The sequence below is a fragment of the Papio anubis genome, chromosome 9 (genome assembly GCF_008728515.1).
Source record: "Papio anubis isolate 15944 chromosome 9, Panubis1.0, whole genome shotgun sequence".
NCBI classification, from domain to species: Eukaryota; Metazoa; Chordata; class Mammalia; order Primates; family Cercopithecidae; genus Papio; species Papio anubis.
Genome location: NC_044984.1, coordinates 23,931,201 through 23,958,989, shown reverse-complemented (window position 1 = coordinate 23,958,989; position 27,789 = coordinate 23,931,201). Strand labels below are relative to the sequence as shown.

Here is a 27,789-nt window from a genome sequence, read left to right as displayed (position 1 = left end):
TGAAAGACTAAAGGACTTGAATCTTCTTCTGTTCGTTTTTTACTAGGGGCAACCATGTTCAGCATATATACTAGCCAACACTATATCCTACCTATACAGCTGGCCCTCTGTATTTGTGGGTTTGCATCTATGGATTTAACTAAAAAAAAAATCTAGTTAGGCCTACAATGGTTGTATCTGTACTGAACACACACAGATTTCTTGTCATTATAACTATTTACATAGCATTTATACCGTATTAGGTATCATAAGTAGTCTAGAGATGATTTAAAGTATATAAGAGGATATGTTAGTGATACGGGAGGGGGCAAGGAAGTGCTGGATAGAGAAAGGCAGGGTGCCCGGTGAGGGCTCCACCCTCAGGCCTGTGCCCACAGACCTAAGTGAGAACAGGCACTCCTGTTCTGTGTCTGAATGTTGTATTTTCCAAGAATACTCTGGCCTACCACGCCCCTCATCATGTGCCAACATAAACCCGAGACCTTAGCAGGCACACAACACAAGCAGCTGAAGTGAGCACACAACACTGGCAGACCAGCAGACTGGCAGACTGGCAATAGTGGAACGACCTGGCAGAGAAAGAGAGAAGAGGCGGGATGTCTGGATGCCAAGGGGAGCTTAGCCTGGGGCAGTCTTTGAAGAGTATGGCCTCTGGGCAGCCTGACTCCAGGGGAATGCCACCTTCCCATTCCATACCACCTTCCCACTCCATCCCCCTTTCCAGCTCCCCATCCATCTCACTGAGACCCACCTCCACCACTCAATAAAACCTTGCACTCATCCTTCCAGCTCATGTGTGATCCAATTCTTTTGGGACACTGAGCAACAGCTCAGGATACAGAAAGCTGTCACACTGGCCCTCTGCCCTTGTGATAAGGCCGAGGGTCCATTGAGCTAATTAACACAAGCTCTCTGTAGATGGCAAATCTGAAAGAGCTTTGTAACACACACCCACTCGGACTCTGGGAATCACAGACACTCACCCCCAGATGCTGCCAGTGGGGCAGAGCCCAAAAGCGCTTGCCCTGGCCTCTGCACCTGCTGGTCTGCATGCTCCCCCTAGGGGTTTGAACTATGGGGTGACCAAGCAGGTGAGCCACACCACTGCTGCACATCCTGCAAGGGGAATCAGGGAACTCTCCCATTTCATTAGGTTATATGCAAATACTATGTGATTTTTATATAAGAGACTTGAGCATTCTCTGATTTTGGTATCTGTGGGGTTCTTGGAATCAATCCCCTGTGAATAACAAAGGAAACAAATGACATCATGTCACCATTCCAAATCACAAATCCAATCATTAACTATCTTCAGAATGAAATGCTGAAAATTTTCATCTACTTTTTTGCCCCAAGTCTGCGCCATGGCCCCCTCTTGAGTTAGCTTGCATGGGTCTCTGTTTCTTGCAACCAAATGCTTAACTAGAACAATGCTTGTATATTGAGGAGAAGGAAACAATAGTACATACACACACACACACACACCCCTCCACGCATACAACAGAGGGACCAAGACATAAGCAAGGCCTTTGAAGAATCATGAAATTAGGTCCGTAGTTACTCTTTAATGATTATTAATTCATCAAGTAGAAATGAGTCTTCTCTCTCTCTCTGTTTGTTGTTGTTGTTGTTGTTGTTGTTGTTTTCCTTTTTGAGACAGGGTCTTGCTCTGTTGCTCAGGTTGGAGGGCAGTGGCATGCTTATGGCTCACTTCAGCCTCAACCTCCCAGGCTCAAGCGATCCATCTGCCTTGACCTCCCATATATCTGGGACAACAGTCAAGCACCACCATACCCGGCAGATTTGTTTTTATATTTTGTAGAAACAGGGTCTCCCTACGTTACCCAGGCTGGCCTTAAACTTAGCCTCAGGCAATCCTTCTGACTCGATCTCCCAAAGTGCTGGGATTACAGGCATGAGCCACCACTCTGGGCCTAATGAATTTTCTCTTTAAGGAAGGAATTTAACTCTTTTCTCTAATCATTTCCAGCTATCCTTATGTTTTCTAGAACTTTACCATGCAACTGTAAAACATTCAAGGCCACTCACGTGGTACTTCCTCCCTGACATGTTTTCTGGCCTGCCATCTCAAGCATTTTTTTCTTTCAAATCACTAAGCACACTCGAATTATTCAGTAATTATCTGTTTCTTCACCTGATTAGAACACATCATTAAGGTAGATATCACCTTTTTATTCAACTTATTAATATATTCATTTATTTAAGCAGTCCTCTAATGAGAAATATTTAGCTTGTTTCCAATTGACTTTTGATGAATAAATGAGTGAGCGAATGAATGAATGAATGATAAATTAAGGTGGAACTAGGAGGTCCCAGCTCTGACCCTGTTGTGTGACTTTAGACAAGTCACAAAAACACTTTGGCCGAACTACTTTGCCTATAAATTATTAATTAAATTATATGAACTTCATAATATTTTGAAAGGATAAATGAGATAATACTTTAAAGACTACTTTGCAAACTTAAAGGGGTAGTTCTACCATTGTAAGATATCACTACCTTTGTTGTGAACATATGTATTTCCTTACCAGATTTAATGTGGTTTTATCCTTACTCGCAGAGTCTTGGAATGCAGTATTGTCATGAGCTGGATTCGTGCCTGTGAGAAACAGGAAACACACACAACAGTTAGGGGAGCAGGAGCAAGTAAAAGAGGAGGTAACAGTGAGGGTGGCAATATGGGCTGACCAGTAACTGACAAAGGTCTTAACATATGAGACAAATGATGAACTACAAAAAATGTGTACGTGCCCACTGACTCAGAATTGGGAGGGAGCCGCTAAGGCCGTAGAAGATTTCTTAAAAGAAGTGAACATCTGTAAAAATGGCCTTCTAATAGGATTTTTTAAAAATCATTTTTTAGGCTGCTGCTGCTTTTTTTAATCGAACACATCACTGGTGCAATAATAGAAAATGGAGGGCGGAAGGATGAACAATTAGTAGCTTAGCAGCTTTTTTAATAGCTTAACAGATTTTCTTTCAAAATTATATATGCAAGGCTGATAACAAAAATATGATATCCTTCTAAAACATGGTAGCTTTCTAAATTAAATGTCATGAAACCAAGAAGAAAAGATGCACTTTTAACTTGTGCCATTCCTTTTGCTAATTTCTGTTTATTTTTATGTACTTTATTTGTACTGAAATGTACCGGATAATTATTCTCCTGTTGACTCAGTCCATTGTCTTACATTTAGTTCAGTACAGGCACAAAGGTCAGCAGATACAGACAGGCTTTGTTTCTTTCTTTTTAAGAGAAACAGTATTTAAAGCATGTATGATAGTTGTACAATTTATATGGAAATAAGAACAAAATGGTAAGCAATTTCTTCACAGCTATACAATCAATTTTTTCCCTTATGAAAATTTTATTTTAGTTTTTTTTTTTTTTTGAGACAGGGTCTTACTCTGCCACCCAGGCTGGAGTGCAGTGACACAATCTCAGCTCACTGCAACCTCTGCCTCCCAGGCTCAAGCGATCCTCCCCGCTCAGCCTCCCAAGTGCCTGGAACTACAGGCATGCACCACCACGCCCAGCTAATTTTTGTATCTTTTGCAGAGACGGGGTCTCACTATGTTGCCCAGGCTGGTCTTGAACTCCTGAGTTCAAGCAATCCTGCTGCCTCAGCCTCCCAAAGTGCTGGGATTATAGGCATGAGCACTGTATCCAGCCCTTATTTTAGCTTTAAAAAAATTTTTGGACAAGTAGTAGATTCATATGGGTCATAAATCAAAAAGCATAAAAATGTTTTACAGTGAAATTTTTTCCTCGCATCCATGACTTCCAGAAATCCAGTTTATCTCCCTAGACACAATGTTATTAAATTTTGTCTAGTTTTCCAGGGATATTTTATGCATACATAAAAACTTTTTCTTTGAGATCAGCCTAGGAAACATAGTGAGACCCCATTTTCACAAAACTTTTTTTTATTAGTTGAACGTGGTGGCTTGCACCCGCAGTCCCAACTCCTGAGGAACCTGGGACAGGAGGATCGCTTGAGCCCAGGAGTTTGAGGCTGCAGTGAGCTGTGATTGTAACACTGCACTCCAGCCTGGGCAACAGAGTGAGACCGTCCCTACGTGCACCAAAAACCAACTTTTTCTGTCCTTTTTTTCCCCACAAAATTATGTACACCATACATAACATTCTGTACTTTTTTCCCCAAGAAACAGTAGTCCTTTTATGTTATTGTAAGAAAAAAGTCTCCTTATTTATGTTTTATGCCTGCATATTAGTATTCTATTATATGGATATGCCAAAATATAATCTTCTATTGGTAGAAGTTCTAACTTGTTTCTAATATTTTGTTATTACAGACAATGCTGCAATATGTAAGCATTTGCATGTGTTATTTGGGATGTGTGTACACATTATCTATAGGATAAATTCCTAGAAAATGAATAGTTGTATCAGAGGATATATACATTCAACATTTTGATAGATATTAGAACATTTTTCTCCATATTACAGTAGTCCTCCCTTATCCAAGGTTTCACTTTCCATGGTTTCAGTTACCTGCTGTCAACTATGGTCTGAAAATACTACATACAATAATATATATATTATAATATATATGTATATATTATATATATGTTTGTTTTGTTTTGTTTTTTGAGACAGAGTCTTGCTCTGTCGCCCAGGCTGGAGTGCAGTGGCGCGATCTCCGCTCACTGCAAGCTCCGCCTCCCGGGTTCACGCCATTCTCCTGCCTCCGCCTCCCGAGTAACTGGGACTACAGGCGCCCGCCACCGCGCCAGGCTAATTTTTCATATTTTTAGTAGAGACGGGGTTTCACCGTGTTAGCCAGGATGGTCTCCATCCCCTGACCTCGTGATCCGCCCGTCTCGGCCTCCCAAAGTGCCGGGATTACAGGCTTGAGCCACCACGCCCAGCCGCAATAATATTATTTTGAGAGCGAGACCACATTCACGTAAGTTTTATTACAATACATTGTCAAAATTGTTCCATTTTATTACTAGTTATTGTTGTAAATATCTAATTAATAAATTAAACTTAGGTATGTCTATATAGCCAAAAACATCGTGTATATAGGATTTGACACTATCATTAGTGTTGGGACTCCACTGGCGGTCTTGGAATGTAGCTCCAGTGAATAAAAGGGGACTACCATATTTACAAAAAGTTACATTCCCTGCAGCACTTTTCTTTTGTCCTTACAACTTTACCAACAGAGTGTAATCAAATTTGTGCATCTTTGTCTATATGATAGGTCACAAATGGAACCTCGATGTATTTTTAATTAAAAGATTTACTTATTAGACGTAAGGTGGAGTATAAAGACATTCTGTAATTAACCCATGAAATGGATTCGATTTCTGCAATTTTATGGCTATTCTTTTCTAGCACCTATATCTCAAACTTAAATGTCAAGTTCAAACAATAGAATGTATTTTCCTTGGCCGGGCATGGTGGCTCACGCCTGTAATCCCAACATTTTGGGAGGCCAAGGTGGGTGGATCGCGAGGTCAGGAGATCGAGACCATCCTGGCTAACACGGTGAAACCCCGTCTCTATTAAAAATACAAAAAAATTAGCCGGGCGTGGTGGCGGGCACCCGTAGTCCCAGCTACCCGGGAGGCTGAGGCAGGAGAATGGCGTGAACCCGGGAGGCGGAGCTTGCAGTGATCCGAGATGGCGCCACTGCACTGCAGCCTGGACGACAGAGTGAGACGTCGTCTCAAAAAAAAAAAAAAAGAAAAGAAAGAAAAAGAAGAAGAATGAATTTTCCTTGACTGATTTATTACTATTATTATTATTATTATTATTTTGATGGGGATTAGAGCCTATTCCTCCTATGAATGTCGACTAAAGTGGTGTCTCACTGGGAATGGTAGAGAATAACTATGTTGTTTTCAGAGTCAAGAAGTAGAAAAGGACCTAACAAACCATCTGGTTAGTTCTCTTGCCTCTGGGTGGACCATCGCTAATTGCTCCATCCTTCTAACCTGATAAATTCGAACTAGGATTCCAAGAATTTCCTAAGCAGGTGATGTCACTTCTGTGCTACAGTTGAAACCCAGTAAATTCCAGTCAATCTTTGCCATAGGAAATATTTGTCCCATTACAATATATCATAATTTTTGTTCTGGCTACAAAATCGAAAAAAATTGATACCATCCTTATGTGTGAAGGGCCATGGTTAGTTACCACTTGGATTTCTTTTCTGCAGACTATATCTTCAAAATTGTTTTATAAGAATTATTTTACAAAAAATTAATAGTAAATAACATTATTGAGCTAGTGTGGATAGTTACTTCACTAGCTTATAGACTTGCTTAGTGTTTTAGAATGAAAATCACGCTTATACCTGTCAACATTGTACCTTGGGCCTCTGTCATGGGAGAAGCTGTTCTTGTATCCTCCTCTTTCTTACAGAGTGAGTTACTGTCAAGGTCACAAGAAGCCATATTCAGAATTTCTAATCCAGGATCTGTCAAGAGGAAGAAACAAATGGTGTGAATACTATGCACATACTATTATAGTATAGTATATTTAACTATACTATACTATGCAAAAAGAGTTTTGCCTATGTTCTTCTCATTTGCTCACACCCCAGCAGGTCACAGAACATTAGGCTGAAAGCTATAATACTAACAGTCTATTTTAATATTATTTCCAAATCCACTTACCACTTGAAGTTATAGTACTGTCTGTCGATGAAGTGTGTCTGGGGAATGGTAGTGAGGAATATTCCCTGCCAAAAAGATAGCAAACATATTTTGGAATGTCAGGTCCAAATAATTCTCTTAAAACCAACTAAATATGCATACAAATTCACACACACAACACAAACAAGCAAACCTGGACTGCAGCAGGCTCTCAGAACACACACGTTCAACACCATTCTCCTTAAGGAAAAAGAAAGGAGACATAAGTTCAACAATTTGACATTTTCCATTCCAAAGAGGTTGTTTTAAGCAAACATTTTCATACAATTCTAAACGAACCCATATTTACTCTGCTCTTTTGGAAAGGATATGGGAATGGGATGGTATAGGGCAGATGGATATACACACTTCCTCAAAGCTGTACTTACCCAAAAATACAATATTAAGTATATTTACAAGTCTCATATTTAAAGAAAATCTGATAAAATTTTGGGCAAAACAAATTCTAAACTCAAATGGCAGACAGGGTTTATTTCATATGCTTAAGTCAAGTTTTCTTTAAACAGAAAATTCTACAAGGGCAGGAAACAACATTTCTATGTGTGGGAATAGTACTCAACCTAAAATTTTTGACCTGGTGATTTTAAAATTGCTCTCAGTTTTCTAGCTAGAAAAATCATGCATTTCAAACTTAATCCATATCTCAGAAATCTGAAGAATTACATCTAAGTCAGCACCTATTGATGATCAAAAAGAGGTTAACAAAATTGTAGTCCCAGCCTGCCAAGGCAAGTGTTTGAAAGTTTCATATGAACCTCTTAATTTCTACAAGGAATTCTTATTTTGGGGGTAACTTTAGGGCATTAAAGTTGTACAGCTTTCTTTTTCAAAAAATACAGTGAGAACGTAGTTTCGTTTCTAATAACAAGATTTTCTAGTATATTATTTTAATTATTTAGTTCAGAAAAATAAATTAAAATTCAATAAATGAAAACTGAAACCATTCAGACACATCAAAAACCTGCACAAAGTAAAAAGAAGGCATTTAGTTATTCCATAATCAAACAGAACTTATTAACTGTCACAACCAACAATGGGTTCCCATGGGGGAATACTGTATATCACACATGGTATTTAGAATCAGTCCAAGAAGGTAGCTCCCACAGTCACAGACAAGTAAAGTACAGGTTTACTAAGGGTTTGCTGAATGTGTATTTATCCAGTACAATGACAGCAGCTTATATATGTTTAGCACATTATAATTTACAAGAACCCTTTAATGTATCATCTCATTTAATTCTCCCAACAACCTTAGCAGTAGATTTTAGAAAGGAAAGATTTACTTATTACAGGTAACGAACTGAAGGCCAGTTAATAAAGTAATTTCCTGAGACCAGTCAGAATGGTGGAGTCAGCTTTCAAACACATATTGAACTAAATACAGTGTCCTCTCCACTGTAAACAAAACCAACTTGGGCATACCCTAACTTACGCTATTGGAGAGGAGAAGACTTCCCAATTATTGTCTTAGACTGGTAGGTGATTTTAATGTGAACTTGTAAGATGTTCACCTCAAATGTTTAGAAAAATCCACAAACTTGCAAAGCAAGGATTTATACCTAACACTCCTGTATCAATGATGTTGGTCAACTTTTTCTCTTTTTTATTTCATTTTGTTTCTGCCTTAAATGACTTTGAGTCAGATCATATATGACTGAAACCTCTCATGACACCAGTTTAATTTAATTCAACAAACTTTCATCCAAAGTCCACTTTGTGCTAGGAACAGTGACAAGGGCTAAAGATTATATACAAAAACACAGTTCTTATCCTGAAGAAGCCTGTAGGCCAAGCATGGATTGAAATATATAATACAAATCCTACTCTATAATTTATAAGCAGCATGCCACAGAGGAAAGTAATATGCACAGGGCAGAATTAACAGAGTGGTGATATCTGAATTCAATTTTAAAGAGAAATTATACCTTAAATTGTAGTTAACTGATAATGGCCCTATTTTTTAAATATTTAAATAAATTATCTTAGTAATTTTTATATGTTTAACTATACTATCATATATATATATATATATAGAACCAGGCACGGTGGCACACGCCTATAACCTCAACACTTTGTAAGGCTGTGGTGGAAGGACTGTTTGAGGTCAGGAGTGTGAGACCAACCTGAGCAACATGGCAATACCCCATCTCTACTAAAAAATTAGCAGGGCACAGTAGTGCACACCTGTGACCACAGCTACTTGGGAGGGTGAGACGGGAGAATTGCTTGAGCCCAGGTGGTTAAGGTTGCAGTGAGCTGTGATCATACCGTTGCACCCCAGCCTGGGTGACAGGGCAAGACCCTGCTTTAAAAAAAATAAAAAGAAAGAAAGAAAACAAAGGAAGCTATAAAGTGGAGAAAATTAAATATCCTTCAGTTTTATTGAGGGTAACACTTCATAAAAATCAATAAGAATTGATTTATTAATACTAAGGTATAATATCCTAACACATATAAAAACATTGTTACTATATGTAGCATGAAATAACATTTATTATTGCGCTATAACTAAAAAACACTACACATTGTCAGAAAAGGCTTCATTTTGTACCTGTCAAAATCATGGATATTCGCATTTAAGAAATATAAATGAGAATGCAGTTCTTATTTCCTATTCCATTATACCAGCTTCCAATTTGGGGAAAAGGGAGAACACCATTTCTGAAAACCTTTTCAACAAAGGTCTAATTATTATTTAAAGCCAAAGTAATAAATACAGTAAAAATACAGTTTGCCTCCATTATGTTACATATCAGTCTCATTTGCCCTAATGCTCTGTGTAAGGCCTTCTTTTGCCCTATACCTTAGATGTGAAACATTGTAATTAGAAGTCTTTCAATAAATACAACACATTTATTGATTAAACAAATATGTGATTTTGGAGAAACTTCCTGTTTAGTAGCCATATACCACCTTGTTCTGGAACAGTAGCAAAGCAAGCAACTGCACGTTATTCTCGAAGTACTCATCTTTATAAAACGCAGTGATCAGAAAACAGCCCAATATACAACATATCCGAATCCTAAGTTTTCATAAGTTTGGTCTAATGACAATTTTTTTTTTCTTCTTGTGAGAATAACTAGAGTAAAGAAGATTTTGGTTTTTTTAAGTCTGGTTTCAAATTTAGGATGATGGTTCATGAAAGTTGGAGATGAAACCCTCAAGGGGTTGGGACAAAAACGTTCCACATTTGGTTTCTTTTCTTCCAGCTTCTAAAGTCACCTCTATTTAAACCAGCAACCCAGGCCCACAGCAGAACATAACCAGCACGCACCAACTGTGACACCTGGACAGATCAAGTGAAAGATAATCTACTAGATATAATTTAAAATCAAAGAAAATAAAGAACAAGAAAAAGAAAGTTCAGATGAGAGATTCACTTACATATAGAAGATTGGCTCAAGTCAATGAATCTAACACATGCCGATAGCACAGAGCAGGAAGAATGCTCTTTCTGTCCAAGCCATTCAAATATTAACCTGCATAACATTTACATGAAAAATCCATGGTCCAGCCCATTTGCTTTTGACAGCAAGAGTCTAATGTAGGGTGGGGTAGCAAAAGTACTCATGGAAAATATGAAACAGATTCTCCCATGGGCTGGGTCAGCAAACACAGGAGACACACACACACACAGCAATATTATTTCAATATTTAGATTGAACAACATAAAGAACAATAAAAAATAACTTTTAAGATTAATTGGCCTAATCTCCCAGGATTATTTTATTTTTGCTCTTTTATATGAAATACTAAACTACAGATTTTGTGATCAGAAACCTTCTACTAATAAACATTTATGGTTCCAACATAATGTTTACTATTTGACCCATTTTAGATAATTGTTAAGTAAATTAATGTGATTTTCTGAGAACAAAAAAATAACAAAAAGAGTCTATATAGGCTTACTTCTGACTTGACCCAGTGTCTGTTTAAATGTTCCCCAAAGAGGAAGAACGCTAAGTTGAATTTTAAAAGATTAGAACTACTGGAACCTAAACAAAGCTAAATTTGCTTATAGGTTTGCATTTATTTTTTCTCTTTCTAACTAAAGGTATACCACACCCTCAGATCTACAGGTCACACCCACTACTTTCAGGTTCATTTATAATATAGTTATCAGTCAACTTCTACACATTCCAATTTTGCAACTGGCAATGTTATTTATTCTCCAAGGTTATTAATGCTGCACCTACACACAACTTGGAAGAACAGGACAGACAATAGCCAGAAAATCTTCCGAGATATTTTTAAATTGATCCTGTTCTTGGCCTTAATAAATCACCTCCCAGTGATAGTATATCTTAGACAAAAACATGTAATAACATGAAGGATAACTCAAAGAGAGACAAGACACTTAATACTTGGTCTATGGAAATTTTTTAAAAACCAAAAGAAAAACAGAGAAATTCATCTCCAGATCATTGGCTTGTTTCAAGATATCCTCTGCCTTCATGCTACCGATAATTCTGATTGTAGGTAATATAAGCAGCTAATTTTCTTTGTGAGTGTTCACTATGATCCAGGTATTTTGCATATGTTACAGAGTATCTTGGTAGGGTCAGAGCTGAGACTGAAGTAAGATAGAAGGAAGAATCAATTCTGTTGTTATAGGACAGTGTGGACAACGACCCAAAAGAACTGCAGAGATGTGAGTGGTGAAACCAACTTCTTGGCCCCACAATTTCTCGAGAGGTTGAAAATCTACATGGAAGCCACTAGTCGGTGAGGCCTGAAGAACATGGGGATATATTTGGTATGCACATCTGGTGATCACTGGAAATTTGGGAAACGACTCCATGAAAGGAAAGGCCTTCTTAGTCATCAGCAAGTGGGGAAACAAGGCATTGAGAGGCAGTGTCTTGCCTCTAAATATGACCTACTTGGTTTGTTTCCATGGACAGGTTAGGCCAGAACTCAGTGATATAGATATGTGGAAATATATGTATATATGTAATATATTTGTGTGTGTTTATTTGAATCCTCAAAAGAACTATGAAAATCAATGTCTATTTCACAGGGGACACAGCAAATTCAGATAGGTTAGGCCATATGTCCAAATTCACACAGCTAATAAGTAATAAAGCCAACCTTGCATCTAGGTGTGCTTCATTCTACAGCCTATGATATGTGGGGCTAAAGATTCTAGAGCATTACTAGGAAAATTTTCAGATAAATACAAAAGTAGACAGAACAAAGAATCTAATGAATCCTGGTATATCCATCATGCAGATTCAACAATTACCAACCTATGGCCAATCTTGTTTCAAACTCTGACCCTCTAAACCTACACCTGCCTTGTTTTGAAGCAAATGCCAGATATCATAACATTTTTGTCCATAAATAAATTTCAGAATGAATCTCCAAAAGATAAGGACTAGAAATATTTTGTTTCCTTCTTTCCTAGCTACACCAAAACATCCCAAATAAACTAATTTATTGGGTCAATAAAGAAGTTCTTTTTTTCTCAAGAATGTCCCAAACAGGGCTCCAAATTATTTTACTATGAGATGCTCTTCTTGAGACATTAATCTTGTTAGCATTCTTTGCTCTCTCAAAGACCTGTTTATGAATAATGATGTTCACTTTTATCTTGCACTGTGCCTTCTGGGAAAGATATTAGAAGACAGCTTCCTCTGTGAATATGGGGAAGGAACAGAAAGTAAATCTCAAGTTCTTAGGAGCACCAGCCAAAAGAAATGAGTCAGAAAGCAGTAAGCTAATTGAGTGCTCACTCTCAGTGTTTTAAACAGACCTTCTAGTGAATACAACCTAAATAAATAGGCGTTCAACAAATATTATTGGGCAGCTACTGTATGGAATCCTATGCAGGGTGTTACATGTGCATTGGTTAATGGCCAAATAAGGGTACTGTACAGCAATTTTATCACCTAATACACAAATAAATATAAGAAAATAAATAACTCCAATGCAAGTCAGCATACAGGTGACAAGAAATGGGGGGAACAGAGAGTTACAAGGGTCTCAAAGAAGGGAGTGAGCTTAGTTTTTTTCTGAGTGGGATCATTGAGAAACGAGAAACAGGTCTGAAAACACAACTTTCCCAGAGTCACACAGAGACCAACCCACAGAAAAACCTCGTCTCCCCACTCTTAATCCATTATGATTTTCACCTCAAGAAGGACTGGAGATGCTTGAATGTCAACATTGTGTGCTACCACAAAAAAATGTTTTTATTGGTTTTTGAAATGGGCCTTGACAGTCTAATAGAATTTTGATAAATGGAAAAGCATACATTGTTCTGGGCAAAGAAAACAGCACAAACAGGTTTGTGTGATATATTCTGACAATACAGGCTACCTGGTTTGGCTGACGTACAGGCACAATCATACACAACAATGGGGAAATAAAGGTAAAAAGGTAGACTGCAACCAGTTTAGAGAGGGACTCGAACACCAGGTCAAGTTGTTTGTTATAAGGCTGTAGAGATTGACAGAATCTATCATGTAGAGACAAGGAGTTAAGAAAACACCCATCGTTTGGGGGTTCCACTGGGATGATAAACATATATTATGTTTTTAAAATAATTTATATCATATATTTTACTCTAATTCCCTGTTCTTATTACCAATGACAATGCTTAGAAAAGCATTTTCTAAGGAGAACTTTCTATTTTCTTAAAAGATGATGTGAGTATAAAATGATGGTAGGTGGGGAGTTGCTCAAGGGACAAGGGGTGGAGGCAGAGAGTACAGTTACCAGGCTGTCGAGATTCTCCAGTGGAGTAGAAACCTGGAATGGGAAGGTTGAGAATTGGCGGGATCAGTCAGAAGGTACAGCCAACAGACTAATTCCTGGACTGTTGCAAACTACAGAAGACACAAGAAAAACTTCAGGGAACCTACAGGAGCATGTGACTGGAGGCTCGATTGTGATGTCTGTTAGCTCCTATTCCTTTTTTTTCTCTTTTCTTTCTTTCTTTCTTTTCCTTTCTCTCTTTTTCTCCCTTCCTTCCTTCCTTTTTCTTTTCTTTCCTTCCTTCCTTCTCTCTTTCTCTGTCTCTCTCTCTCTCTTTTTTTCTTTCAGATGGAGTTTTGCTCTTGTCACCCAAGCTGGAGTACAATGGCACAATCTCAGCTCACTCAACCTCCTTCTCCTCCCAGATACTTTCAAGTGATTCCCCTGCCTCAGCCTCCCAAGGAGCTAGTTTTACAGGCACCTGCCACCATGCCTGGCTAATTTTTGTATTTTTTAGTAGAAATAGGGTTTCACCACATTGGCCAGGCTGATCTCAAACTCCCGACCTCAGGTGACCCACCCGCCTCGGCCTCCCAAAGTGCTGGGATTACAGGCGTGAGCCACCGCACCTGGCCCAGCTCCTATTTCTTAATGGGTGTCAGGACCATAGACAAAACCACACAGTCACATATCCTAATAAGACTCAATATGGAGGTCCTTTTAGATGAGAAAGGCAGTACATTTCTTAGTCAAAAAAACACTTTCAAGGTAATGCTAAGTGATAATGATTAAAATGTCTAAATTCAGTGTACTAAGAGTGGCTATGAAAAAGACCCGTATCATTTGAAGCTAGACAAATCTGAATTTTAATCCCAGGTTTGTTATTTATTAATTGAGTGATCATGGGCAAGTTATTTAACTCCCTCAACTTCAGTTGCCTCCTTTGTAAAAAGCAGAGACGTGTGGAGAAGATTAATCACATGGCATGTGAAAATGCTTTTGTACAAAGTTCCTGGCACACAACTGATATTTGTTTTTTCCTTCTTCTTAGTAAACTCAGTGCCAGATAAAAGGGAAATTACTAATAACCAAACATCCTGTAAGCTTCCAAGTTCAACGTCCTTTACTAAAACTTTATAAGAATTGCTAGGTAAGAGCAAAATATATTTTTTAAATTTTTAAATTTTTTCAATTTATTTTTATTATTTGAGATGGAGTCTTGTTCTGTCACCCAGGTTGGAGTGCAGTGGGGCAATCTCGGCTCACTGCAACCTCTGCCTCCTGGGCTCAAGCAATTCTCCTGCCTCAGCCTTCCAAATAGCTGAGAGTATAGGTGCCCGCCACCTAATTTTTGTATTTTTAGTAGAGGCAGAGTTTTACCCTATTGGCCAGGTTGGTCTTGAGCTCCTGACCTCAAGTGATCCGCCCACCTTGGCCTCTAGGTAAGAGCAAAATAGATTCATTTCCTTTTTCTTTCTTTTTCTTAGCTACTCAGACAGGTATTTATAAACAACAACAACAACAACAAAACGCCATACACACACTTAACAGGAAGAATAACAACTTGTACAATTCAATAGTAAAAAGAAATATAATCCCATCTTTAAAATGAGCAAAGGATCTGAGTAGACATGTCTTCAGAGAAGTTATACAAATGGCCAACAAACACACGAAAAGATGTTCAACATTATTAATCATTAGAGAAATGCAAACCAAAAATGCAATGAGGTGTCACTTTGCACCCACAAAGATGGCTTTAATAAAAAACAGACAAATATTTAGTGAGGATACAGAGAAACTAGAATCTTCATACCTTGCTGTTGGAAATGTAAAACGACAAAGCCACCCTGGAAGTCTATTTTGCAGTTCCTCAAAAACATTAAACGTATAGTTCCTGTGTGATGCAGTAACTGCCACAAGAACACACCCAAAAGAATCAAAAACATGTTTACACAAAAACCAATACTCTAATGTTCATAGTAGCGTTATTTTCAATAGCCAAAAAGTAAAAACAACTCAAATGTCCATCAGCTGATGAGTGGAGAAACAAAATGTGGTGTGTATCTATACAGTGGAATATTATTCAGCCATAAAAATGAATGAAGTACTGATATCATGCTATGACATAGATGAGTCTTAAGAACCTTATGCTGAAAACCTTGAGAACCTTAACTGAAAGAAGCTGGGCACAGGTGGCCACGTATCGTATGATTCCATTTATATGAGATATCCAGAATAGGCAAATATATAGGACAGAAAGTAGATTAGTGGGCCGGGCGCGGTGGCTCACACCTGTAATCCCAGCACTTTGGGAGGCCGAGGCGGGCGGATCACGAGGTCAGGAGATCAAGACCATCCTGGCTAACACGGTGAAACCCTGTCTCTACTAAAAATACAAAAAATTAGCCGGGCATGGTAGCGGGCGCCTGTAGTCCCAGCTACTGGGAGGTTGAGGCAGGAGAATGGCGTGAACCCGGGAGGCGGAGCTTGCAGTGAGCCGAGATCGCGCCACCGCACTCCAGCCAGGGCGACAAAGTGAGACTCCTTCTCAAAAAAAAAAAAAAAAAAAGAAAGTAGATTAGTGGTTGCCTAGAGCTGGGGGTTGCAGACAGGAGGAAATAGGGAGAGACTACCAAAGGGTATGCAGCTTATTTCTGGGGTGATCAAAGTATTCTAAAACCGATTTTGGTGACGGTTGTACAACTCTGTGAATATACGGAAAGTCATTTAAGTGAATAATTTAAATTAATGAATTGTCTGGTGGGTGAGTTATATCTCAATTAAAATGTAAAAGAAAGAAGAATGATGTTCTGCCAGATCCTGAAACAGAACTGCCTGCTCCATTTGATTGAGAAGATCACGAGGCTCAGGCTGCAGACTGAGGAAGGCATTCCAACCACATCTCGATGATAGAGAGAGTGACCTAAGTGACCTTCTCAGGTCATTTAGTATTATTCTTTTCTTGTGGGTAGAATAGTGGCATTAGCACCTAACTTTGTCAATTAGTACCTGACTACTCTCCATGGGCATGGCCCTGCTTTGTGGTCTTTGACAAAGGGTACCAGCCCTTCAAAGATTATCCAGCCTTGACCTCAATTCTTGGAGAATCAACAGAATCTGAGGCTTCTTACAGTCACTAGTGAATTTAAGTCCCACACCAGCCTGCCTCTCAAACCAAAAGTCTAGCCCACTTCATTGAAATCTATTTTTGGTTCTATAACCCACAGAGTATACTAAACACAGGGTAGAAAGCCCTCAAATTAAATAATTTTAATTTCTTGACTTCAAAGGTTGCTATTTCTCATGCATCTGAGTTTTGGAATAGCAGACTCAGACTTGCTACAAGAATATCCATAATACTTAAAAAAATAAAAAAGACAGGGAAAAAGAATACCCATAGAAGAAGAACAGGATATGCAAATACTGAAAATGAAACCAAAATCCAGTCCAACACTCACTTCCATGCTTGGGTCATCATTCATCCTGATGTAGCCTGAGAGATTTGTTCCTGGGTTGGGGCCACTTGTGGGGCCTGGGCACCTGGCAGTAGAAAGTAGAGTTATCTACTACAGGTGAAAAAACTGCAAATCTTAGCAGACACTAAACAATAACACAGTTCTCACTCCCCTATGCCCAGTCCCAATTTTATCAAATTTCTAATGAAGTTCATGGTTTAAGTAACACATAATGAAAGAGAGCTCCCACCTCCATCAGAGAGAGGTTACAAACAACAGAGAATCCAGCCAAAGATGAAAATGAAGCATTTGCAATTCAAAGTCATTCTTCCTCACCCTCAATACAGAAGGGAAATTTTATTGAGGTAGATTAGTTCCTCACAAAATGCACTGACGTTTTTGAATGTTTCCTAAGGAAGATGAGTCTGTATACTTTGAAAGGCAGGTGCAAATGAGCACCGAAGGAGGATGAGGGCAGGGACAGGTATAGGTTCCCAAAAGCTTGTTAACCTTGAGTGTGAAAGAAACAGAAATAGGATCAAAACCTGTCTAAGTTAACTTAGCAGGATGTTGTTGATATTGTGATCTATGCCCCCAGTTCCTGAGACAGACCTCCTAAAATCCTTGTAGACAGAGGTGCTAGGGGAATCTTTAATATTTGGTCTCTGATCCTGGTTCCTGATACAGTGTGTCTAAGACCTTTGTAATTCCCTGAGTGATAGGAGTGTTTGACACAGAGCTCCTGAATCTCTTGAAATTTTCTGAGTATTACGAGCATCTGTTCTAAAGAGGTGTCTCTTGGTGGGCTTCTGGATAGCCTCAGGATGAGGGGCTGGTTGCCGGGGAACCAATCTGTGGTTGGAGGGTTGGAACTTTCAACTCCACCCTGCCAAGCTCCTGGGAGGGGAGACGGGCTGAGATGATCACCAATGGCCAATGATTTAATCAATCTTGCCTAGTAAAGCCTCCATAAAAACCTGAAAGGACAGCACTTGGAAAGCTTCTGATTTGGTGAACTAAAACATAGCCATGTGCTGGGAAGATGGCACACCCCAACTCCACAAAGACAGACCCTCCTGTGCTTGAGACATTTCCAAACCTTTCCAATGTATCTCTTCATCTGGCTGTTAATTTGTATCCTTTAAAATACACTTTGTCACCTGGTACAGTGGCTCACGCCTGTAATCCCAGCATGTTGGGAGGCTGAGATGGGAAGATCACTTGAGTCCAGGAGTTCAAGACCAGTCTGGGCAACACGGAAAAACTTTGTCTTACAAAAAATACAAGGCCAGGTGCTGTGGCTCACACCTGTAATCCCAGCACTTTGGGAGGCTGAGGTTGGTGGATCACCTGAGGTCAGGAGTTCAAAACCAGCCTAGTAAACATGGTGAAACCTTGTCTCTACTAAAAATACAAAAATCAGCTGGGCGTGGTGGCAAGTGCCTGTAGTCCCAGCTACTTGGGAGGCTGAGGCAGGAGAATCACTTGAACCCGGGAGGCAGAGGTTGCAGTGAGCTGAGATCATGCTGCTGCACTCCAGCCTGGGCAACAGAGTGAGACTCTTGTCTCAAAAAACAAAAAACAAAAATTAGCGGGGCGTGGTGGCAGGCACCTGCGGTCTCAGCTACTCAGAAGGCTGAGGTGAGAGAATCACCTGAACTCAGGAAGTCGAGGTTGCAGTGAGCCCAAATCACTATCGTACTCTAACCTGGGTGACAGAGTGAGACCCTGCCTCCAAAAAAAAAAAATTTAAATAAATAAATAAAATAGACTTTGTAGTAAGTGGATAAATGTAAGGAAAGTGTTTCCCTGAGTTCTGTGAGCTACTCCAGCAAATTATTTGAACCCAAGAAGGGGGTCTTGGGAACCCCCAATTTATAGAGAGTTGGTCCGAAGCACATGTCACAGTCTGGAACCCGCAAGTGGCATCTCAAGCAGGGACCGGCCTTGTGGGACTGAGCCCTTAACCTGTGGAATCGGATGCTATTTCCAGGTAGATAATGTTGGAATTGAACTGAATTACTGGACGCCCATTTCATGTCTGCTGAAGAAGTGATTGGTGTGTGGAAAATTGCTTGGAGTGTGGGGGAAAAAGCCCCCACACATCTGGTATCGGAAGTGTGGTGTTGAGACCACAGTAGGAAAAAACACTCCACTGGTGAGTGTGCTTTTCCTTTAGATTGAAAGATTAGTCTGTGTACTTAAAGAGGAAGAGGGTAGGGTGCAGGGACAAGGACAGGTTCCCAAAGATGTGTTAACCTTGAATGTGAAAGAAAGAGAATGATGATCATTCTCTTTCTTATGTTAACTTATGTTAACATGTTACCTATGTTAACTTAGCAGTCTATGGTATATTCCTAAAAACTGGAAACATTTTACGTAGTCTAATTTGTCTTTTAAGCTTTAGAGTGGCATTATGAAATTCGAGGAAAGCAAGAAAACTACACTCCAAGAAAACTACAGCAATAACTTTATCTCAAAGTTGTAAATTTTCAGCTGGGCGTGGTGGCTCACACCTGTAATCCCAGCACTTTGGGAGGCCGAGGAGGGCAGATCACTTGAGGCCAAGAGTTTGAGACCAGCCTGGCCAACATGGCAAAACCTCATCTCTACTAAAAATACATAAATTAGCTGGGCATGGTGGCGTGTGTCTGTAGTCCCAGCTACTTGGAAGGCTGAGGCATGAGAATTGCTTAAACTCGGGAGGCAGAGGTTGCAGTAAGCCGAGATCGCATCACCGCACTCCAGTCTGTGCAAGAGAGCGAGATTCCATCTCAAAAAAGAAAAAAAAAAAAAGAAAGCAAAAAGAAAGAAATTGTAAATTTTCAGGAAGTTAGAGAAGTTCCATAATAAAGATGTGATCTCACGTTATGAAAAATCCAACCAATTAAAATGTTAGGCAATGGGAATAGGCCACCCATGAGGAGTAGAGTAAGTAAATTTTGCTCTTAACCTACTTGTGTTGTCTTGTTATATACAAAACACCGTCCTTTACTTCTCCATACGTGGGCCTTTCACACAGAGCGTGGGTTTGGTTGGCTACACCTGAGAAAGGTGTTGATTCCAGGGTTGGAACTGCTGTAAAACTATCCAGAGATAAGGCATCTGCAGTAGAACAGAAAAAAATAAAAATAGAGACCAATTTCTGGTTCAAACTATCTTGAAGCATAAAGTCTTTCCCTCTTGAGAGACTGAAAAAGTGAAAGTTGACCCACTTCTAGTAACATTTTAACATAAACTCCCTTGATGCCTAATCACAGAGGGTAAAAATGTCAAACGCTTAATTTTGACAAAGCATTTGCGAATGACAGTAATATTTATATAAAATAAGAATTTTAGTTCTAATAATAATATTTTAAAAGTAATAATTTCAAAAAAGCTTTTTTAAGTGTGGGAGAGACCAGAAAACCCCTGTCCACTAAGCAACTAGAGGGATTAACAATCTATAGCCAGCAGGCGAAAATAATCCAGTAAGCTGCCTGTTTTTGTCAAGTTTCACTGTGACCAGGTGTGGTGGCTGACGCCTATAATCCCAGCACTTTAGGAGGCTGAGGCAAGTGGATTGCTTGAGCTCAGGAGTTTCAGACCAGCCTGGGCAACATTTTTTAGAATTACAAGTTTTGTAACTCTACAAAAATTACAAAAATTAACTGGGTGTGATGGCATGTGCCTGTAGTCCCAGCTACCTGGGGGACTAAGGCAGGAGAATCACTTGAGCCCAAGAGATTGAGGCTGCAGTGAGCCGTGTTTGTGCCACTAAGTGACAAAGTGAGACCCTGTCTCAAAAAATAAATAAAATAAAGTTTTACTGGAACACGTCCGCACCCATTTGTTCCTATATTGTCCATGGCTGTTTGTGTGATACAACAGTAAAGTTGAGTAATTACAGCAGAAACTAAAATATTTACTATCTGGTCTTTTACACAACAATTTTGCAGCCTCCAGAAGAGAAAAGCATCAGACATGGTCATTAGAACCCATCAAAGACTGGTAGGGGAAATAGGTTGAGATGACAAATCATTTATTAGGGAAAACCATCTTGTTATGTGTGTTTCTGAGTATAGGAGGCAGCAGAGTTTAATAGAAGAAACAGAGTTTAGACTCAATCAGAAATTTTTGGTTCACATCCTGGCTCTGCCACATACCAATTGTGTGATGTTGAATAAATAACTAAGCCACTCTGAGCCTCAGTTTGCTTATGTATAGTGACAGATGACCTGAGGCAAATTATTAACTCAATGTTCCTCTGTTTCCTTATCTTTTGAATGGTAATTATATTAACATCTACCTCATAGGGATATGGTGAGGATTAAATGAGTTAATAGATATGTTAAGAGCATAGAACTGTGTCTGGCACATAGCACTCGTTCTCTTTTTTTTTTTTTTTTTTTTTTTTTTGAGACGGAGTCTCACTGTGACACCCAGGCTGGAATGTGATGGTGTAATCTCGGCTCACTGCAACCTCCAATTCCCGGGTTCAAGTGATTCTCCTGCCTCAACCTCCCGAGTAGCTGGGACTACAGGTGTGCGCCATCATGCCTAATTTTTGTAGTTTTAGTAGAAATGGGGTTTCACCATATTGGCCAGGCTGGTCTCAAACTCCCAACCTCAAGCGATCCGCCCACCTCGGCCTCTCAAAGTGCTGGAATTATAGGCATGAGCAACCACACCTGGCCAGCAAGCACTGTTTAAGTACTCCCACTGTTGGCGGTGGTTATTAAGTTATTGTGAATAATCTCTATAAAGCACTAATCTATATTGCCTGACACAAAATAGACACTCCATTAGAAATAGTTTTTCCTTCTCAAATTTAAATGATCACCAAATCACTCTACTTTTCTCTTTATTCCTTCTTTTTTTTTTTTTAGAATAATTAAATCAAAATTTATTAAACATAAAAATAAACATCTCTGCATGTGACATAGAAAGTAAATTTTAGTATCCAGCAAATGTTTCTTAAATTTACTTTGACAATCATTTCTTTTGTCATTTCAGAACTAGACATTAATTTTGGCTTTTAACTGCATCCATGTTATGCTGAGAGGTGTCACTACTTTGACCATTTCTTAGAATAAAGCTCTTTCTCTTGGCATTGACTATAAATTTGGCCCACACCCCACTTTTCCTTCTCCAAATATCTCTTCTACTGTATCTGAACCCGAATCCTCTTGTTTTCAAAATGACTTGCCTACCTTTGGCTCTTTTTCAAACACTTAAGGCTTTTGATTCTTACTTCTCTTCTTATTTTTTTGTTTTGTTTGCTCATGTTACTCTCACCCATTAGAATACTTTTTTGACGCTTTTTGCTTTTCCAAAGCCAACTAATCTTTCAAGGCCAATTCAACTCTAACCTCTTCTATGGAATCATCTTTGACTTCTCTGAGCCCAGGTCTTGTCTCCTTGCTAGTCTGTGACCTACTTTAAGACTTACTCTTTTTTGTTTGTTTGTTTTATAGATGTTGCCCAGGCTGGTCTCGAATTCCTGGGCTCAAGCAATTCACCTGCTGTGGCCTCCCAAGGTGCTGGGATTATGGGCGCGAGCCACCGTGCCTGGCCAGGACTTATTCTTTATCATGCATAATATGGCACCTTGCACAGAGTAGGTACTCAAATATATATTGATTGACTGAATTCAGGGATAAATATCCAAGTATTCAACAATTTTTCCTATACAAATGTAATAACAACTAGTTATTTTCCCTTTCAAATAGAATTCTACCCCTACTTGTGTCTAAGCAGGTATAGAAGGGGGGCTTACCCAGCAGAGGTGTGTACCAGCACATATGTTTCAAGGTCAGGGGTGTCTGATGTATTCTTCCTTCTTGACCACCATATAATTTGTGGCAACACTGCTTCTGAACAGAAAACCAACTATTAGTAGCCATCTAAAGGAATGTAACATATATTTCATAATCTACTACCTCCATTTTCAAAGGTAGAAAGAATATCACGAGCCTCAAATGACCCTGTGAGAGACATCGAGAAGAAAATAAATGATGTCAAGTAAAAAAGCTTTCAAGTGTTTGATCAAAAGGTATACATGAGTAAATTATAATTCTTATTTAAAATTCACAATTTAATAATCTAACAGAATGCTAACATCATCAACTCCAAATAATTGACACTTTGACGTAAACAAATGCTTTGAGGAAAGAGGTATAGGTGAGGAATAAACTTAGTTACATAATTCTTCATGATACTGCAATTTAAAAAAGTAAAACAGGCTGGGCGCAGTGGTTCATGCCTGTAATCCCAGCACTTTTGGAGGCTGAGGTGGGTGGATCACTTGAGGTCACCAGCCTGGCCAACATGGGGAAACCCCATCTCTACTAAAAATACAAGTAGAGTGTATTTTAGTGTGTGGTGGCGTGTGACTGTAATCCCAGCTACTCGGGAGGCTGAGGGAGGAGAACCTCTTGAACCCGGGAGGCAGAGATTGCAGTGAGCTGAGATCGCGCCACTGCACTCCAGCCTGGGCGACAAAGGACAAACCAGGTTTGTGTGTATGTATGTGTACATTTACGAAAATAGCTATCTGTTGCCTCATTTGATAATCTCTTGATAAAAGCAATATATACAGTTCTAAGGTTACTGATACATACTGGATTTAGCTTTCTATTAGAGGATAGCTGTTGATTCACAATTACTACCTAAATACTTTCAAAAAGCTTGCAATTACCAATTTTTCTTGAAGAGGTTGTTGAATTGCATCTGTGCAGGACAGGGAATCATAGTGAGGAAATTCCTCATCTAAAAAGCTCTGTCAAGAGAAAATGGTAGAGTGTATTCAAAGACAGAATGATGAAAGGGTCAAAGATCCCAAATATATTAGACTTAATAGAAGATATGACACTACCTAAAGTGGGTGAAATTGACAAGTTTTTTATCTTGTATTCTACTCCAAGGGAACACATTTGTAATTGTAAACCTCCTATTGTGTTTTCCCCATTACTTGATCTAGGAATGAAATCCGAAGATCAGGAACAAGAAACAGAATGGCTTTGTCATTGAAATCTTGAGGCAGAGGCTAAAGAAGCTTGTTAGAGATGTAACTCAGAGTAGTGAAAATGGTGTCTGTGGAAATTTGATAGCTATGAAATTATTGCCTTAATCCAAGAGGTAGATTCACATCTATCATAGTTATATTATAATAGAAAATGTTGTTGGTGTTCTTGAGATGATTAAAGCATCTTTAGATATGGAGGTTTTTCCAGCTCAACTTATTGCAGAGGGCTTTTTAGGCACTCTGCCTAGCTTCATTTTTTTTTTCCTGGTTTAACAGATGTGTCTGCATTATGCCCTGGAAACAGATACATGCAAATATCACCCTTCTTTCTTTCCTCCTCCATCATCTTCCTCCAGTGCCAACCTTGCTGCTTTGCTATTCCCTTATGTTCTTCATTTCTGAACAAAAAGGAGATTCACCAACTATCATAAGGGAAGGAAATACACTTAACTCTACCGGGGATATCTTAAGATGACCCATACAGAAAGAAATAGAAAGTTTAATTTAAATATGAGAAAGAAAAAAGAGACAGTAACTATCAAAGCCTATTCAAGAATAGTCAAAATTTCAGCATATTATAAATTGAATGATATGCCCTTACTATCAGAAAGGAGGTCCCCAAGACTGAAAAACTGGCTCTTTGCTAATAGATATAGCGGTGGGGCAAAGAAAATTCTGAAATGCTTCCTCTTTAGAAGATATTGTCAGTAGCCACTCACTAACGTAAGATCTCCTTTCTTGTTTTGCTGAATACTTTAAGTGCACAAGAGAACAAAGTACACCAAAACATTTTATTCTAAACTGGTTAACTTAATGATTAAAGTCAGTGTCTGTTATAAATTAGCTTCAAAACCTTACATGAATTGAACATTTTCCTCTACAGTAACTGAACATATATCAGAGATATCTTACCTGAAACAGCAAGCCATGGTGTTCCCCTTCAATTAACCTCTTTTGAAGTGACTCAATTGTTGCTACAAAGAGAATTTATAACCAGCTCAATACGACTATTTTTATTTAATTAATTAATTTATTTATTTCCAGACAGGGTCTGGCTCTGTTGCCCAGATTGGAGTGCAGTGGCATGATCTCACCTCACTGCAAACTCTGCCTCCTGGGCTGAAGTAGTCCTTCTGTCTCAACCTCCCAACCTCCATGTGCCTGGAATTACAGGCACATGCCACCGCACTCAGCTAATTTTGGTATTTTTTGTAGAGATGGGTTTCACCATGTGGTCTAGACCGGTCTCAGACTCCTGAGTTCAGGTGATCCACCCACCCCAGCCTCCCACAGTGCTGGGACTACAGGCATGAGCCACCGTGTCCAGTATGAGCATATTTAGCCTTGTCTTCCTTAATTCATTTCATTGCTTCATAAACTTTTAATGGCTTTAAATTTGGGGCCTGAAGAAAAGAAAATAATGATTTCTGAGAATGGCACTCTGAACTTATGACGGGAAAAATGGAAAAGCAGGCTAGAACAGATAAGCCATTATCTCCCTTGGGTATTTAAATTTTACTTTGATAGATACTTGTGAATTATCTTCTAGAAGTGAGTCACAGAATTGTCTAATCTTAAGAATACACCTTAGACCTGGTGCAGTGGCTCACACCTGTAATCCCAGCTCTTCGAGAGGCTGAGGTGGGTGGATCATTTCAGGCCAGTACTTCGAGACTAGCCTGGCCAACATGGCAAAATCCCATCTCTACTAAAAAAAAAAATATGAAAATTAGCTGGGTGTGGTGGTGCGTGCCTGTAATCCTAGCTGCTCAGAAGGCTGAGGCAGGAAAATCGCTTGAACCTGGGGGGTGAAGGTTACAGTGAGCCAAGATCATGCCACTGCACTCCAGCCTGGGCAACAGAGCGAGACTCCCTCTCAAATACATACATACATACATACATACATACATAAATACATAAATAAATAATACATCTTAGAGGTCATTCAGTCTGACCTCCTACTGATAAAGAAATCCTCTCTCCAATACGCCTCCGCTTGAGCCCTCAAATTATAGCCCTAGGATCCCAGAATCCTACAAGTAGACCTCAGGATCATGAGAACACTGACGTGCACAGGATTGAAAAGGTAATTGGTAAGTCATGGAGCTGAGATTAGACTCATGGAACAGAGCTTAACTCAGGGTATCATTCAGTGAAACTAAAAATATTTGTTTTTCTGCTTAAGTAAAATCTCCAAAGGTCTTATGGCTGGAATAATGGAAATGGGGGGAAAGTACCTAATATTTAACTAGCTCTTTGATGTACATAATAACACATTATTTATTTGACAAATCCTACTCTCTGAAACATAGCCAAAACCGGAAAATAAACCCAAATCTTTTGAACAACTAGAATAGATACTGATATTTATGCCCTTTATTCACGTGGCAAATCTCACACTTCGACTCGGGCAGTGGGCTCTGGGTATACACATAATTCTCAGCAGTTTGACGGCCTTCTCAGCCCACAGAAGATTAAAAGCAAAACTTAAACAAGGATAAGGAGCTCTATGGAAGCATATTAATAGCTACCGCTTTTTTAAAAAAATCACTCACAGCCAGGAAAATTATTAACAGCAGATAATCTGGCATCCAAAATATATAGAAATCTGGTGCTGCTTATTTTATAAACCAACTGTTTTATATCTTAATAGCCTGAAGAAATTCTGAGTCATGAGCATAACACTAATGAAAAGAAGTACATAATCTAATTTTTAAAACTTTTTCAGGAAAAAAGGCTCTAAAAGCTTCAATTATGTAGAAAATTACCTATGTAAATTTTTTATTTTATAGGACTATTGTTTTGGTAAAAATAACTTATTTCTCAATCAAGCTTGACATAGTGTTACTAGGCCCACTACGAGCAAAACAGATGTTTGTTTTTCAAACATCTCCCTTACATAGGAAGAAAAGCATATTTTAAAAAATGTATTTCTAGGCTGGGTGCGGTGGCTCACGCCTGTAATCCCAGCACTTTAGGAGGCCGAGGCAGGTGGGTCACCTGAGGTCAGGAGTTCGACACCAGCCTGACCAACATGGTGAAACCCTGTCTCTACTAAAAATACAAAAAAATTAGCCACGCATGGTAGTGCACACCTATAATCCCACCTACTCGGGAGGCTGAGGCAGGAGAATTGCTTGAGTCCGGGAGGTGGAGGTTGCAGTGAGCCAAGATCAAGCCACTGCACTCCAGCTCTTGGTCACAGAGCAAGACTCCATCTCAGGGGGGAAGAAATGTATTTCTAACCTACAAAAGTCATTTAAAATTTATTTCTTATTAATACTTAGGACTCTGGTAAAGATGAAAATTTTAAAAAATTCTGTCTTAACTGTATTAAGAAGGAAGGCCCTGTCTTCCTTCTGACCTATGTCTAAACAATAGAAACCAAAGCTATAAGAAGTGGCCATGGTGTGCTTCTGAAGGTCGTGTATCTCCAAAATACAAATTCAGAATACTGTCTTACAATTGCCAATGAAGCCGTGTTTCAGAAGCAATGATGAGTTAGTATAAGATTGTCTAAATTGTCCATCTGCTTGCTCACCAGGCAATCTTGGTTTTAGAAACAGTCTATCTCAAAGCATTCAAATTGAAAGCCTTATTTCAACAGATGTTTTGTGCAATGTGTAGCAACTATTTCCATATTTTCCACATGGCAAAACAAGTTGGCTTATGACCACAATTTGCATTCACCTTTGCATTCTGCTTTACATGTTTGGAGTTGGACCTGTAACGCCTCTAGAACAAATATATGCTTCATATAGAAGGAGGTAAAACAATGGCCACTGTATCCCCTGCTGTTGCCATCTGCCATGTAGGATGGGACCAGGTGTCTTGGATGCATTGCCTCTGAAGAAAGTTGAGACAAAGCAACTTTCTAAATGACTATGCAATGAGGTCTCAGGCAAAGGCCCCACAATT

The 27,789-nt window shown here is 39.2% G+C and overlaps 2 protein-coding genes across 15 annotated transcripts in view; both read right to left on the bottom strand.

Annotated features, from left to right (window-relative positions):
* Positions 1-27,789, bottom strand: part of LOC101019445 (lymphoid-restricted membrane protein) — an 85,690-nt gene that overhangs the window by 2,074 nt on the left and 55,827 nt on the right. The window contains exons 18-25 of one of the 5 annotated variants that reach the window (XM_021922122.2): positions 23,545-23,625; positions 22,624-22,720; positions 19,823-19,970; positions 16,869-16,950; positions 6,845-6,891; positions 6,673-6,737; positions 6,366-6,473; positions 2,550-2,620 (exon numbers count right to left, since the gene is read on the bottom strand). The gene's annotated coding sequence lies outside the window, so the exon portion shown is untranslated. Of the gene's footprint in view, positions 1-2,549; positions 2,621-6,365; positions 6,474-6,672; positions 6,738-6,844; positions 6,892-9,811; positions 10,191-13,431; positions 13,465-16,868; positions 16,951-19,822; positions 19,971-22,623; positions 22,721-23,544; positions 23,626-24,783; positions 24,846-27,789 lie in introns of those variants that run through there. The other 4 variants (XM_031650338.1, XM_031650339.1, XM_031650340.1 and 1 more) reach the window with 4 other exon arrangements.
* Positions 1-27,789, bottom strand: part of LRMP (lymphoid restricted membrane protein) — a 56,769-nt gene that overhangs the window by 22,342 nt on the left and 6,638 nt on the right. For 2 of the 10 annotated variants that reach the window (XM_031650343.1, XM_031650352.1), the window contains exons 2-10: positions 24,784-24,845; positions 23,545-23,625; positions 22,624-22,720; positions 19,823-19,970; positions 16,869-16,950; positions 6,845-6,891; positions 6,673-6,737; positions 6,366-6,473; positions 2,550-2,620 (exon numbers count right to left, since the gene is read on the bottom strand). In XM_031650343.1, the coding sequence (XP_031506203.1) occupies positions 2,550-2,620; positions 6,366-6,473; positions 6,673-6,737; positions 6,845-6,891; positions 16,869-16,950; positions 19,823-19,970; positions 22,624-22,648 (546 nt within the window). In that variant the 5' untranslated portion in view covers positions 22,649-22,720; positions 23,545-23,625; positions 24,784-24,845. Of the gene's footprint in view, positions 1-2,549; positions 2,621-6,365; positions 6,474-6,672; positions 6,738-6,844; positions 6,892-13,431; positions 13,465-16,868; positions 16,951-19,822; positions 19,971-22,623; positions 22,721-23,544; positions 23,626-24,783; positions 24,846-27,789 lie in introns of those variants that run through there. The other 8 variants (XM_031650344.1, XM_031650349.1, XM_031650348.1 and 5 more) reach the window with 8 other exon arrangements.